The 14,374-nt window shown below is 41.5% G+C and overlaps 1 protein-coding gene across 1 annotated transcript in view; it reads right to left on the bottom strand.

The window, feature by feature from the left end:
- LOC116395076 (cyclin-dependent kinase 14-like) overlaps nucleotides 1-14,374 on the bottom strand; it is a 111,745-nt gene that overhangs the window by 32,100 nt on the left and 65,271 nt on the right. Inside the window, exon 8 of the mRNA XM_031868608.1 lies at nucleotides 13,699-13,849. Coding sequence (XP_031724468.1) covers nucleotides 13,734-13,849 — 116 coding nt within the window. The 3' untranslated portion in view covers nucleotides 13,699-13,733. The remainder of the gene's footprint in view (nucleotides 1-13,698; nucleotides 13,850-14,374) is intronic.

The raw sequence follows: 14,374 nt of genomic DNA, 5'->3' as shown, positions 1-14,374 counted from the left end.
ATGGTTCTATAATAGCTCAATTTCAGTCCTGAAATAAGATTTTTTTTTCCCAAAAGCAGTTCGGAGACATGTTTCTGTAATACCTAAAATACTAAATGTCAGCCTAAACTGAGGTAAGACAGGATTTCTGAGACCAGGAGCTATATTTTGGCTTGATTTGACCCATTGCTGACCTTTAGCATGTCAGGTTAATGCAATGCTTTGGCACCTGAGCTCGAGGCTTTACGCAAGCTGATACTTTCTCTGCACCTGTTAGGTCAGGTAGCAGAACCCTTGTTGCATGGCACTCTGCACCAGTAGACCAGAGATACAGATTTTGATGTTGCTTTTTTGTCAGAGCATTTGATTGATTGATTGCTGTCGGGCTGTAATGACAATTTCAACAAATATACCATGAAATATTTCTAAAATACATTACCCACGCTAGCTTTAATGATGACCCCTCATCACATCCTTTTGAATATATTTTTGCATTAAGCTGAAAATGTGCATATTACCTGAACAACACTATAAACATAACAAGAGAGAGCTGAGGTCAGCCAGGCCCCTGGCCTCAATGTAAAGAAGTGTTAGTATTCAGGAAGCCTAGGCTGACCTACCTTAGTGGCAGAGTAAGTACACTTTTGTCACTGCAGGGGCAGGTTAACTGAACACAACTTCAAACGGGAATCAATAATCATAATATTTCTTCGCACCCTCTGAAAACAGGGCCATCGGCAGGGAAGTGTTCCCCCTGCGTCTCCTTTAACACTCCTCCCTTTCATGCACTGACATTCATGTCTTGCCACCCTCTACCCACTGCAGTGTGGGCTTCCCTATACAGGGCACAGTGTTTACAGGCCACTCATATACAGGGCTGCAGTGTGCTGCTAACATGCAAACTCCCCGGCGAGTGTATAATTTGCCAGTCATGTCCAATTCGGATCGAGTAAATCTCCTGCTGACTTCCTGCCTGGACTGGCTGATGAATGCTGGGAAAGCAGATCTGGTACAGTACGGTCACAAGACCCACATGCTGGAGCCAACAACCAGTGTGAGATGCCAAAGGATGACTCGGCTCTTTTGGATTAAAGCTGCAACGTTTTGTTCTAAAAACTGTATAATTTGCTACCAAAGTATTCTTCATCATTGGTCAGTGTTTCCCTCACATTTTTATTCATGTCATTGTGAAAAATACACGTATTGAAATACAGTGAGCCTTTAGAGGCAATTCAAGGCTGTTATCAAAATTACAATAAATACATTAGACAGAAAAAGTTCTGTTGCAACTGAGAAAACTTCCTCAACTGCTGATGAGTACTGTGTGATGTGGTTGAACGCTCCAGAATAAAGACGCATGTGGATCTTGAATTGAGGTTGTTCTGTCAACCATGGCAACCACAAAAAATGGGGAAAACAAGTCAGGAGCGGATTCTACTGGGAGCAGAGTTTAATTACTCACCAACAGAACGATTACCAAAAACAGTCCTGAAGCAACATCAGGTCCAAGTTTGATTATCTGGTTTGGGCCAACAGACAATGTTTATGGTATTAGTTAGTTAAAGTTACTAAAATAATCATTATCATATTGATAACAAGTCCCTATATTATAACTAGGCTTGGGCATTATGATGAGATTATCATTTAACACAATATTGTTCGGCCACAATAATAGTCCTCAGGTGTCCACGATAACAGAGTAACATTTAATTATGCAACACCTGTTATGAATGTTGCGCTATATATATTCAGTATAGTATAACCATTTTTTTTACCTCACTGATAATGTAGTTTTAGTATTTCGTAAGACAAAAACATGTTGTGAATTTTGGAAATAATTATCTTTGACACAGCGTCACTCACTGTGTGTGTTTGAGAGTCAGAGAGAGGAAGCTGGTGGCTGTATGCAATGTTTTTGTAAGATATTAACAATAATAATTTGAATATCAACATTATGAATGAAACTTCAAAGCTTCAAACTATTCAGTAGAGCCCTAGTGATGACCCATGTAGCCCAGCAGGAGTGATGTCTGCTCTCATTAGCAAAAAGAGTGAAAATACACCTATTTGGTGATTCTTGGGTTTTAGACCAAATTAACATGTACACCCGTGGCCAAAAGTTTTGAGAATGACACAAGTATTGGTTTTCACAAAGTTTGCTGCTTCAGTGTTTTTAGATCTTTTTGTCCGATGTTACTATGGTTACTGAAGTATAATTACAAGCATTCCATAAGTGTCAAAGGCTTTTATTGACAATCACATTAAGTTTATGCAAAGAGTCAGTATTTGCAGTGTTGACGAGAAGTTGCTCTCGGAGGATGTTTTGGTACCATTCTTTATTCATGGCTGTGTTCTTGGCAAAATTGTGAGTGAGCCCACTCCCTTGGCTGAGAAGCAACCCCACACAGGAATGGTCTCAGGATGCTTTATACTGTTGGCATGACACAGGACTGATGGTAGAGCTCACCTTTTCTTCTCCGGACAAGCTTTTTTCCGGATGCAACAATCGGAAAGGGGATTCATCAGAGAAAATGACTTTGCCCCAGTCCTCAGCAGTCCAATCCCTGTACCTTCTGCAGAATATCAGTCTGTCCCTGATGTTTCTCCTGGAGAGAAGTGGCTTCTTTGCTGCCCTTCTTGACACCAGGCCATCCTCCAAAAGTCCTCGCCTCACTGTGCGTGCAGATGCACTCACATCTGCCTGCTGCCATTCCTGAGCAAGCTCTGCACTGGTGGTGCCCTGATGATCCCGCATAAATGGTTGATTTAGATGCAATCTTACTAGCAATTCATCTGATCACTCTTCATAACATTCTCGAGTATATGCAAATTTACATCATAAAAACTGAGGCAGCAAACTTTGTGAAAATGAATATTTGTGTCATTCTCAAAACTTTTGGCCACGGGTGTAGAGCCAGAGAATGTAAACGACGCGATTTGTAAAGATGGAAACACTAAATACCTCTTAAAGATCACCATCCAACAGTATACGCAAGTCTGCCACCTACTATCCACAAAGAGCAGCTGGACCAAAACTCTTATCGCGGTGGGCAATTAATCTAAAGAGTTTGTTTCAACTCAACCTAACAGGTTAGTTGTGAAAGCAACAAAAAAAAAAAAAAAAAAAAAAAAAAAAAAATACAAAAATCCAGACTGCCACTGCTGTTGACTCATGTTAACTTTTCCTTTAGCAGGGCTATCAAAATTTTAGATTGAAATGAAATTCTCTGAGCACCTTAGCGCTCCCCAGAGGATAAACAAGATCCATGTTAAAGATCCTACTCCCTTAGTTCCATCATTGAACACAACATCATGATCTAATGAGCAAATTATGAAGTCATTTTCAGAGCACGTTGAGAGGATAAACTCTTTTGATTTTGATGACTTCGTGACTTTTTTTATCATGACCCTCGGGGCCCTCTGCAGATAAGGCCCTAAAAAATAGAAGAAATCATCAGTATGTTGAGTCTCTGGGGACCACTGGAGGGTCTTTACACTTTGAATCATGTTAATGAAAGCAGTATATATGCTCTAATTGGAAAACGTATACATATGTATGCTGCTCTTCTACTTGGTGAACAGGTCCACGCAACATGCAGACTGAAGGCAGACACGAGCACATGCTCACTTCCCTCCACACACAAAAGCTCCTCAGTACAGTAACTACATGTCCACTGGACAAAAGCTCCACTGTCCACACACTGTGACCTTTAGATTGACTTTTCAATTGGATTTTTTTGGGGGAACATGTACTGTTTTGGTGTCTACAGAATAATTGGTGGTCTGGATTCAGGAGTACCAGCACTGGAGCAAAGCAAATTTGTATGGGGGCAGGAGCAAACATATGTTACTGTATTTCCTATTTCTCTCAAATGTTTTCCGAAACATAGAGTATCTTAGTTGAGAGTTACGCTGTACAATGAGGTTTGTGACCCAGCCACCATGTTGAAAACTGTTGAGCCAAAACACCGCCCACCACCCTGAGCAAACTCTCTCATTTTAAAGCTAAGCAGTAACTAACATATGTTTTTGAAAACATCTGAGCAGAGAAATAGGCAATGCAGTAACAGAATCTTTGTTCATATTTGATCAGCTTTGCCTAGTTTGATTGACAGCTGTGTGAGAAGCTCCTCTGCTCTGATTGGTTGATTTTCTTTCCGGCGTGCTGGAATCTTGGAAGTGCCATCAGGAGCACTAAAAGGATGCAGAGGAACCTGATGTTTTCAAAGGTTATGTGTCTCATGTACTGTCAGGATATTGTGATAGTTAGCAAAGTTATTCTTTTATTAAAGTCAGCAACTGTGGTGTCAATGTATTGTTTACAGTTACACCAGTCAAGGAGGCTTTCAGTTTAGCGGTGAAATAATAGACGACACTCCTGGTCTCGATCATTTGTATTTTTCCTGGCAGCTTTGTCAGAGCCAAACACAAAGTGGGTCACATCTCTGCAATGCTTTCTCAAATCATATTGAAAACAGCTAAATAAGTAGCCAAGTCCTCACTGCACCATTGTGCCACATACCTTACTAGATGCCACTTTGTTTGGCCCCCAGAACAGAAGCATGCAGGTACATTTCTATAAAGTGAAGGTGCTTTGACTTCCTTACTGTCTACTAGACTTCTACCACTGTGTTCATTTTTAATAAGTTAATTAACTAAATGCTAACAAAAAAAATGCACCCTTTTTATTCAGAAAATGTCCCATTGCAATTCAAGGTAGAGGTGCAACATACATACAGTACATCGCACCGTCCCTCTCCACATCCATCTGAGCTCAACTCATTATCCCGCAATGCTTTTAATCGCAAGACTGGCAAAGTGGAACTCATTAGCATGCTTTATTTGACACTAATTCACTCATCGGAGACAAGGAGCTCCAGATCTGCCGCTGTAGAGGAGCTGTTGGCTGCACCACATAAGAAGGTTGTTCTTTTCCTTTTTGGAGGAGCAAAAAAGGGAAGGAGGTACGTGTGCAATGCTCATTAGGGAGAGCCATATGGTGGAGGCAAGAGGAGGAGATGGGGAAGGAAAAAACTGGGAGATGGAGGGATGGGAGAGAAATCGGTGCGGCACTTGGTCTGCATCGCTGGGACACATCCTCCAATGTTGAGATTTGTTTACAGCTATTTCGACGCATCCACCCAAACTGCTGCTATATTGTTTTCTCCTCTTCTATCAGAAGACGGGAGTGCTTTTTTCATTCCAACAAAGAGTGGAGGAGCAGAGAGAACACTACACCACCAGAAACATACAGAAATATATCAATAATCCTCCAAATATTACCATGACAAACTTGTGGAAGGGGAAGGATGGAGTGCTGGGAGAAAGAGTGTTATTGTGACTAGAGGGGAGCTTATGATAATGGGAGTCGGATCTCCTCCTACGTGTCGGCCTGATGGCATCTGCTGCTTCCACTGATCAACAAATTATACATGAAATCAATTCCTGCACCTCCTGGAGGACTCCTCCCTCCATCCTCCTCCTCCACCTCGTCCATCCCTTACCTCTCCTCTCTCCTCCTTTTGCTCTGTCTACTTTCTGTTTTGTCTTCATTCCTCCTCCTTTGTCCAGCTTCTTCCCCCCACTTCACCTCCTCCCCTCCTGGCTTTGTCCTCTCATCATCTCCTCTCTTTTCCTCTCACCCTCGCACTTGACAACAAGTAGGAGAAGTTTGTAAGTGTGTACCCAGAGGGAGTCGACCACAACCCTTCTCCGTCCTCCTCCTATACCTTCCCATCGCTCCCTCTTTTCTTCTCCCTGTCTTCTTCTTTCTGTCCCGCCTAACCCTGCCTCTGTTCTGACCATCTGAGAGAGCACGCTTCATCACATCCAATCCCCCCACCTGCCAATCATCCACCGCACAGAGAGAGGGAGAAGAGGGGAGTAATACTTTCTGTGTTGGTAAAATGTTAGCACTACTACACATGGCAATGCCATCATTTTTATATAACACTCCTATTTACAATTAAGACTTGAAACGATGACGACACTCGCAGATGACAAACTAATACAAAATGTGAAACATACTTTATTGTTTCATCTTTACCTCTTTGCTTAAGATTTCATTTGTTTTTTATTTTCAGAAAATGTCCCAAAACACTGGTGATGAGGTAGATCTCTTGTAGATAAAGATGAAACTAAATTTGAATCATACCTTCTAAACTAAAATTAAATCGGGTTTGAATTGAAAACAATATAACTGAGCTATTAAAAAGATATGTAGCCGAGACGGATCTATAGCGGGAACCATAAAGTGCATCATTGGATGGATGGGAAAAATGACACTGAATGGAACTGCATAATTTACAAACAGTTTCTGATTGGATTTGGTTACACTCAAACAAATTGCTCCCAACTCTAAACCTTTTACTGGACTGAAAAAAAACTAAAAAGATATTAAACATGCAGAAAACATTTTAAATAATCTCTGCATGTTCTACGTGCAGCTAGTCTGACTAACTGTACTATTGTCACCACCACTTCTTCCATGAGCATCACTGCTGATAGTCTATGACAGTACCACCGCCTCTAATGCTACTGCCATTACAAACTACTGCAGAGGCAGGAAAACCTACCATCATTTCAAGAAATAAAAAAGAACCTGAAATGGACTGGGGGTTACTCTGACACAGATATGCACAGGCAGCAGCAGCATGATGCTCCACCAATTAACAGGCAGCCGCGGTCAAACACGGCAGCAATACACACTTCATAGTTCAAACAAGGCTTTCTTTATACTGTGATGATACAGCATGTGAGTCCGCTCACATATCACACAAACTCACACACAGACCTGAGACCTGCAGCTTGATTATGGCAAAAATCATAATCATCTTGGATTACTTCTGTCAATATTTAAATTATTGTATTATAATAATAATAATAATAATAATAATAAATCAATTTTCTATAGCGCTTTTCAAAATACCCAAAGACACTTTACAGGGCAAAGACAAACAGAACAATCAAACAAAACAAAAAAAAGAAAGAATTATTATTATTATTATATAATATCACTGCACGACAACTATGGAAGTGTTGGGGAATGATGGTGGTTCCCACAGATAAGCTAGGGCTAATGGTCAGGTTAGTCTGACACACTACATTGTTACACTTCATACTTACACTGGCTCACAGTATTGGACCTGGACGTGAATGTGATTGGTGGAATTGTGCAATAACAGCATAATTCCTAAAGACACTCCACCTGATATTCAGTGCAGTCAACTGAACTTAAAGACAAACTTGAATGTGATTTTTATTTTTTTTTAATAAACCATACATCAGCAAACATAACATCCTGCTAATGACTGTGGGAGTGTAGCTTGTGTTGGCAAATCACAGAGAGACTGCGTGATGATTTCGGAGAGGAGTGAAGAGAGAATGATGAGGAGTATTCATTTTGATCTCAATGCCATGCGGCCCATGAGAAGTTAATGTTAAAAGATGCACATGCAACATTAATATTTCTTCACGTAAAAACATTCTGCGACAGGTAAGCTGAAGCTCCTGCTCTGTGCACGTTCACGTTAGGTTTAATGAGAGCCCGCGGTGCAAACGTCGGCATCCGTATAAGCAGGATGTAGGGCTGGAAAGGCACTGCATACAAATTGTGTAGAGCTGCAGTTCAATATCAAGTGCCTTCACAATGCTTCTCCGGGAGGATGAGATGAAGTGAAAGCCCACATTACTGGCGGGCAGTCAATCTGTAAAGTTATAAAAGGTAGTGGGAGAGTGAAACTGGCTGATTTGACTGAAGGCTCTCCATTTCTCAAGGCTATGCCTGCGGTTATCCCCCCCCCACCCCACCCCTCCGGCTCACAGCAGGGATATACTTTAAATCACTTTGTCCTCTACCTAGAAAAACTTTCTGACAGGTCGTTCTGTGGACCGCACAAAATCTATTTCTTCCCACTATAGAGCCAGAAATATTCTTCTCTGTCCCGTTGACTTTGTACGTTTTGGACACCGATGGCTTCAAGTAGAAAGACGCCAGGGTAGAAACACACCTGGGGACAAAGAGAAATACCTGCTATGACGATTCCCTGCATTTTATCCCTCAAAATTGTAGCATGGTCACCAGGATGATACCTCAGGCAAGTGTGTGTGTATGTATGTGTGTGTGTGTGTGTGTGTGTGTGTGTTTAGATAAATAGCTGGCACCTCTACATTCCGGACACTACTGTCAAGCTTTGCCTGCAGCCGTTATCTTCAAAGTGACACAGTGATGCTCGAGGGCCGGAGTGTCCTGTCGCCGACCTGTGAAGGCTGACTGCACAGACAGTCTGCTGCTGTGTGTGAAGTCCGGCTACAAGACCAGCACAAGCACAGAGAGCAGCACTCAACCACATATCAGCTGTCGGGATAAAAAAAGAAAAACATTTGAAATTGGAAAAAATACGAGATGTTGGTTGTTATTCATGAGGTTAAAAAGTAACAAGATGCATCAACAGTCTGACCAGGAGAACAACAGCATCGGCCGTGTCTTCCAACACTTCAAACCAACCATTTTCCTGACAACGGCCTCTTGTGGTGCTGCAAATGATGACTGCTGTTTCTTGACAAACTAAAAGTATAATCCCACAAACACAAAAACACTGGAGACCCAACTCGACTCGTCACATACCGATGCTTGTCCAGGACTGTTGGCGTCACAGGGCAGCACGTCAAACTATGATGCTCCACTATGGTGGCAATAATCGCATGGTTAACATTGTGGATTCAATTTCTTAGGTTTAGGCAACAACACCACTCACAAAACCAAAACTCACCGTAGAGCACAACGTCATGGTACGGCTCAATCTCAAAGGCAGTAACCTTTCTTGTTTTTTTTCTGCTGTAGACAGCACCCCCTCAATGTAGGTGGGATTCTTAGCTGATCGTCAAAGCGACGCCACGTGAAATTTCCGTGACATAATCACAGTGTGGCAACCGGCAACCAAATAGAGGAAGACCACGGCGTGGTTTGGCAGGCTAAAAATCTGGGTTGAACTGAGATTGCTATTGATGTTAGCTTGGCTATATCAAAATGGCAGGTTTATGCATGATGTCCTCATGTAGCGCGAGTGATGATTCTCTCTGACCAATCACAACCCAGTATTGGTATCAGTATCAGTATCAGCTCGCTTGCTTGAGGGGATACCGAAAAAAGCACCAGGTACCACCCTGCCCGGCAACTGGATAAGCAAGTATACGGAATTGAGAAACAAGCTCTTTTTAATACTTTCCATCGGTTAAACATTTGTAAAACCCAATCAGACGTAAATGGTGACCAATAGCATTGATTTATGACAAACAGGTGATGAAATATGGAGTTACAAGGTTTCCACCTGACAGCGATTATAGATGAGTATAGATGTGTAACAATGCTTCATTCCGCTGAAGATTTGCTTTCAAAACACAACCGACTAAATTCCTCTTTGGATCGAGGCACTGAGCTGTTGATTTTGCCTCTTTCATGTTGCTTTTTTGCTCCCTGATTGAATCAATGTTTTATGCTTTGTTATGTATTCCGACTGTGAGCACACTGCGTCCGATTCTTCACAGCCTGGAGTGTCAGTGAAGTGTGTTGAAGCTCAGAGACAGGGCAGCTGTCTCCAACTTGTTGTTGGGACTCGGAGCTGAACTGTGTGGTCACTGAGTGGATTGATTTGGGGGGGGGGGGGGGGGGGTGTTGCCTACCCTCGGCACCAAGTTGCATCAGCTAATCTTTTGAATAATGCAGAATCATGAATAAACATGGATCAATGCAGTGCAATACTGTAAAGGAGACCTGCCTTTACCCCCTTCTCTTTTCCACCCCTGCCTCCATTTTTTCAGTCCACTCCCTCTGTCTCTTTTCTCAACACAAAAAGTCTATTTTTCCTCCTTTTCCCTCCCTGTCAAAATCAAACGCTCCCACTACGCCCCCCCCCCTCCTCTGTCACTCTCTCCCCGCCCTTTTCTTTTCCTCTCTGGCCACAGCAGTGACAGACATTGTAGTGCCGTAGTGTTGCTGTGTCTCGGTGCGGACGAGTCAGGCCCGGCCTTCACTCTCGGCTCAATGGCTGCCCGGGTTTCCTCAAAGGCAGTCATCCAGCCAGCACAAAGCCTGCCCACTGGGAATAGACCCACAAAAGAGAAAAGGGGGCTGCTCGCCTCCTTTGCTCTGCTCCATCTGAAGCGGCCTGCCTCCACCACCTCCTATAAATAATACAACGCTGCCTGAACAAAAAGAAACCCTGCCCTGCTCCCGCAAGCCCCTGCTTCCATCTCTCCTTTATTCCCTCCCTCCCTCTACCCTTCCCCTGTTCCCCTTCTCCTCACCCCTCTTACCTCTGATTTTAAATCCATCCAGTCAAATGTTACATTAAATAATGTACATGTCTCTGTGATCAATGTGCTCATTATACTTTGTAGTCTTATATATTATAATATCGTATCTTAGCTTATCTTATGGAGCAGTGTGCCTGCACAAGTGTTTTAAATAGTAAGGTTTGAGTGAAGATGCTTGTGTTTGGGAAGTCTTGAGGATACGACTGGATAAATGAATAAATGAGAGTAAACTACACAAGTTAAGAGGTGAGAGTTTGAAAATAAATGTTTTGATAGTTTTGCTGTTGTTATATGCAGCCTCCATTTACTTCAATTCAGCAAGGCTACTGTGCATTTTTTTGGTTTATTTTCCATAAGGATTCAAGGTGACACAAGGCGAGTAATTCATTTACAAACAATCAGTTGTTGTTTTCCTTTAACCAAGTGTTTTCAGTTGCAACAAGTGCTGCCCTTTGGGAGGCAGTTTTAAAAAACAGCATTTCAGAAGGCCAAGAGGAACTTTTCCAACTGTTGCTTAACAGTGTAATATTGTACATCAGGGTTTGCTAAGCTCTTAGCACTAATACATACACTGAAAAAAACAAACAGAGGAAAAGAAAGAAGAAACCTCTAGAAGAGCAACAGAGGAGGGATCCCTCTTCAAGGATGGACAGAAGTGAAAAATAGATGTCATGTGTCCAAATAAGAATCAATCAATCCACATGGCAGAAATGACACATACAATGAGAGCAGTGATGGCAGTAGTAGCAGTCATAGATGGTAATAAAAGCAGTACTTAAAATAGAAATATGACAAACAATAATTAGAATATTAACTAGCAAGTAATCCCATAGTGTTAGCACTTCATGTTAGCCAGCTAGCGTTAGCCCGCTGTCATATTACTAATATTAGCTGGTGATGTCTCCTATGACTAGAGTTGAAATAGTTGATCGAAACATCGACACTGCCAGCCAATTCATTGATTCGTCGTGAAATTTCTAACTGGTTTGCTTCTTGCCAATTAACTCAGCTAATGTCAAACAGTAACATACCAAATGGTGAATAGTGCATGTTCTGTACTGTTTAGGTTCTCTAAGTCATTGCAACTATAAACACTTGGTAGGAAATCCAGTTCAAACATGTGCACGAGTGATGTTTGTGGGAAGGCGTGAATGTGTGTGTGTGTGTGCATGTGTCAGTGTATTAATGTGAATGTGTGCACAGGGATTAGGCCGCTATCAGGGAAGCTCTCCCAGCCTGTCAGGCTTTAGAACGGCCCAGACAAAGAGGCTGATTTCAATGTAAATGCAGCAGCTGAGAGGACACAGCTCTCTCAGTGGGGTGACTTCCACCCTCCACACACACACACACACACACACACACACAAAAACACACACACACGCACAGAGCATGGAGATTTGGTAGAGGGAACATCAAGAGATAAAATATTGAAGAGTGTCGCACAAAGTTGGAGATTGCTAGTAGCGGAGTTGATTTTGCACCTGTCAGTAATTACAGATGTACTGTGCTCCACAGCGCTGTGCTGCGGCCCTGTGTTGGCCCTCACAATCCAGTCTATCATTAGGACAGCCATTATCCCCGTGGCTGGCCTCTGCACCTCTTATTACATGCAAATAGTGCAGCTTTATCCGAGTGGTGAATGAGACCCCGGCCTCTAAAGAATGGGACACCCTCCTTGCCCACTCAAAGCCATTCCTCCATCTATTACTGCATTCTCTGCTTCAGTGCACACGGCACAGATCTCATGGCGTCATCAGTGTTAGAAAAGTCGGGGCGGTTTGGCGGGACGCAGAGACGTTGAGAGAGCTGTCAATGAGACTACTTGATGAACTGAACAGCTAATGATCAAATATGCACAATCGAAGCCCAAGGTGCATTATAACATTGTTTTTAAACACGTTATGGTCTATTTTCTAGTGCTATATCACTATTGCATCGTATTTCCACTTTTCAAAGCTAATTTGACTTTTAAGATGTTTTAGTGGCACGTTTTTTACATATTTATTTATTGCTAAGATTGAATCTATTTTTTCCTTTACCTGACAGAAACTGGCTCCCATTTTACAGTCTATTGTCTCAATCAAAATATTTTGCAACATATGTATTTGCTTTTAAATGGGGTTGCTATGTAGAAAATACGGAAAATTAATTAAAATGGAAAACTCCAGGGAATCAACTTGTTTTCTGCTCTTTTCTTTACACTGTTAAAAAGTAGAACTTGACCTTTCTTCATGAACAATTTTTCAACAATTTTCAATTTAGGAGTTAAATTCAGTCCTTGACAATATATAAAAGTAGTTTCTACAATCACTTGGAAAAGATACTATTGTAAGCTTTACGGAAGAAATATCTGTTATATTTATGAAGAAATGTTTGTTAACATCCCTACTGTCAATAGTAAACATCTTGGAAGGAAGATTTTGGGTTCCATCTTCATGATGACGTGGCAAAACATTTTATTGAATACAAAGAAAATTACACTAACAAATCCTATAAAACCTAATACAAGATCATTCAATGATGACATGTAACCCCAGCTGTTCAATATAAATCTATGTGGTACAGCTGTGGTACCTACAGTCAGTTTATCTAAATTGAGATGAAGAGAGTATTCAGGATAGACCTCCAAACCCACCTTTTTACTGGGATTAGACTCCAATTATGGACGTAGGTGCTGGTGCATTCTTGGAGCGGCTTTGTTTGCTGCATGCTTCACAATATTACATTAATAGTTAAACCATTGATATTTTAGCGTGGCATTAAACACTTAAGTGCATTTTGCCATTTGAGAGACATGTGTTTAGAGGTACTCAACTGATGTGGTTGTAAAGGACCGGTTTCCCAATAGCAATAGAATAATTACATACTAACCACATTTAGTAAATTCACTGCTGCTGTTGCTCTTTTTTTTTGTAAGGCTGTTTGTTCTTTTTTTGTCATTGTCAGTATGTCTTGTTTGTTGAATGTATGCATTTCTATTGTATTATACAATAATGATATTGAAAAAAAAGTAGAAAAAACGTTCCATTTTTTAAGAAATTGATTGACGAGGACACTTTAAAATAACATTTTTGTTCTGTTTGAACATCATGAGCACATTTTCCCCCCATTTTGTTTACACATTTATAAGAATCTCTGAATGGTTAAAACAGCCAAATGCAGGCTAATCCACACAACCCAGAATATTGTCAGCATGCTCTCAGCCCTGAGAATTAAAAACAGAAACACATTCTTCTTCTTTTTCAAGGTCAGAATGTGGGGAACTATGATGCAAGGCACCGTTAGCCTACACTCTACTTTGCAAAGGGGATGCTATTTCATGTGAACATGAATATCAAACTAAAATGTAGATTTAGCTACACCACACTTCATGTCTCTTCTTCTTGCATGGTAATGAGCACGTACCTGTCAGGCAATCGTGTGCAGGATGCTGCCTCAGGTCAGTGTTTGCTGCCAGAGGATGCCTTGCCATGGCTGTTCCTTCGTGCACACACCTGTATGCTGTCCCCGCTCTCTGTCTGCAGCTTGACATTTGGTACGGTGAAGATAGAAGACACTGCGGGGGGAGAAGACGCAGGCAGATTAGAAGCGCGCAGGCTGACAGGAAAACGAACATTTCAGAATAAGTTGTTCAAGACAGAAATGGTTATTAAGAAGTGAATACATGAATATTTATTTTGCAGCGGGAGTCTTTTTAAATGTTGTTGTCATAGAAAGAAGTATTTTTAAAGGTATTTTAAGTTACATTTTAACATTTGATTTTCTTAAATTGGAATATGTTTGGAACATTGATATGAACTGAGACATATTCAGGCTCTCACCGGCAACATAACCGCTAAACATAGTTGCACAGGAAGTTGCATGGAAAATACTATAAGCGATGTGACCCTTGCGTGTGAAATGTTTTAAAGAAAGAAGGTCATTTGTTTCATCGGTTCCTGTTATGTCATATATTAGCCCCTTTTCACTGTAGGAAGTAAAGCTAAAACCTGGGGCTTCCCATGACCTGAACTAACCCATAATCCTTTCAGGCTTTGGTAAAAGACTCTTTCTTGCCTATCTATCAAATGCACTCGAATAG

Source organism: Anarrhichthys ocellatus, unplaced genomic scaffold, assembly GCF_004355925.1.
Source record: "Anarrhichthys ocellatus isolate YVR2014 unplaced genomic scaffold, GSC_Weel_1.0 scaffold43, whole genome shotgun sequence".
Classification (NCBI taxonomy): domain Eukaryota; kingdom Metazoa; phylum Chordata; class Actinopteri; order Perciformes; family Anarhichadidae; genus Anarrhichthys; species Anarrhichthys ocellatus.
Note: the sequence above shows the minus strand (reverse complement) of the source record. Positions and strands in the feature narration are given on the sequence as shown.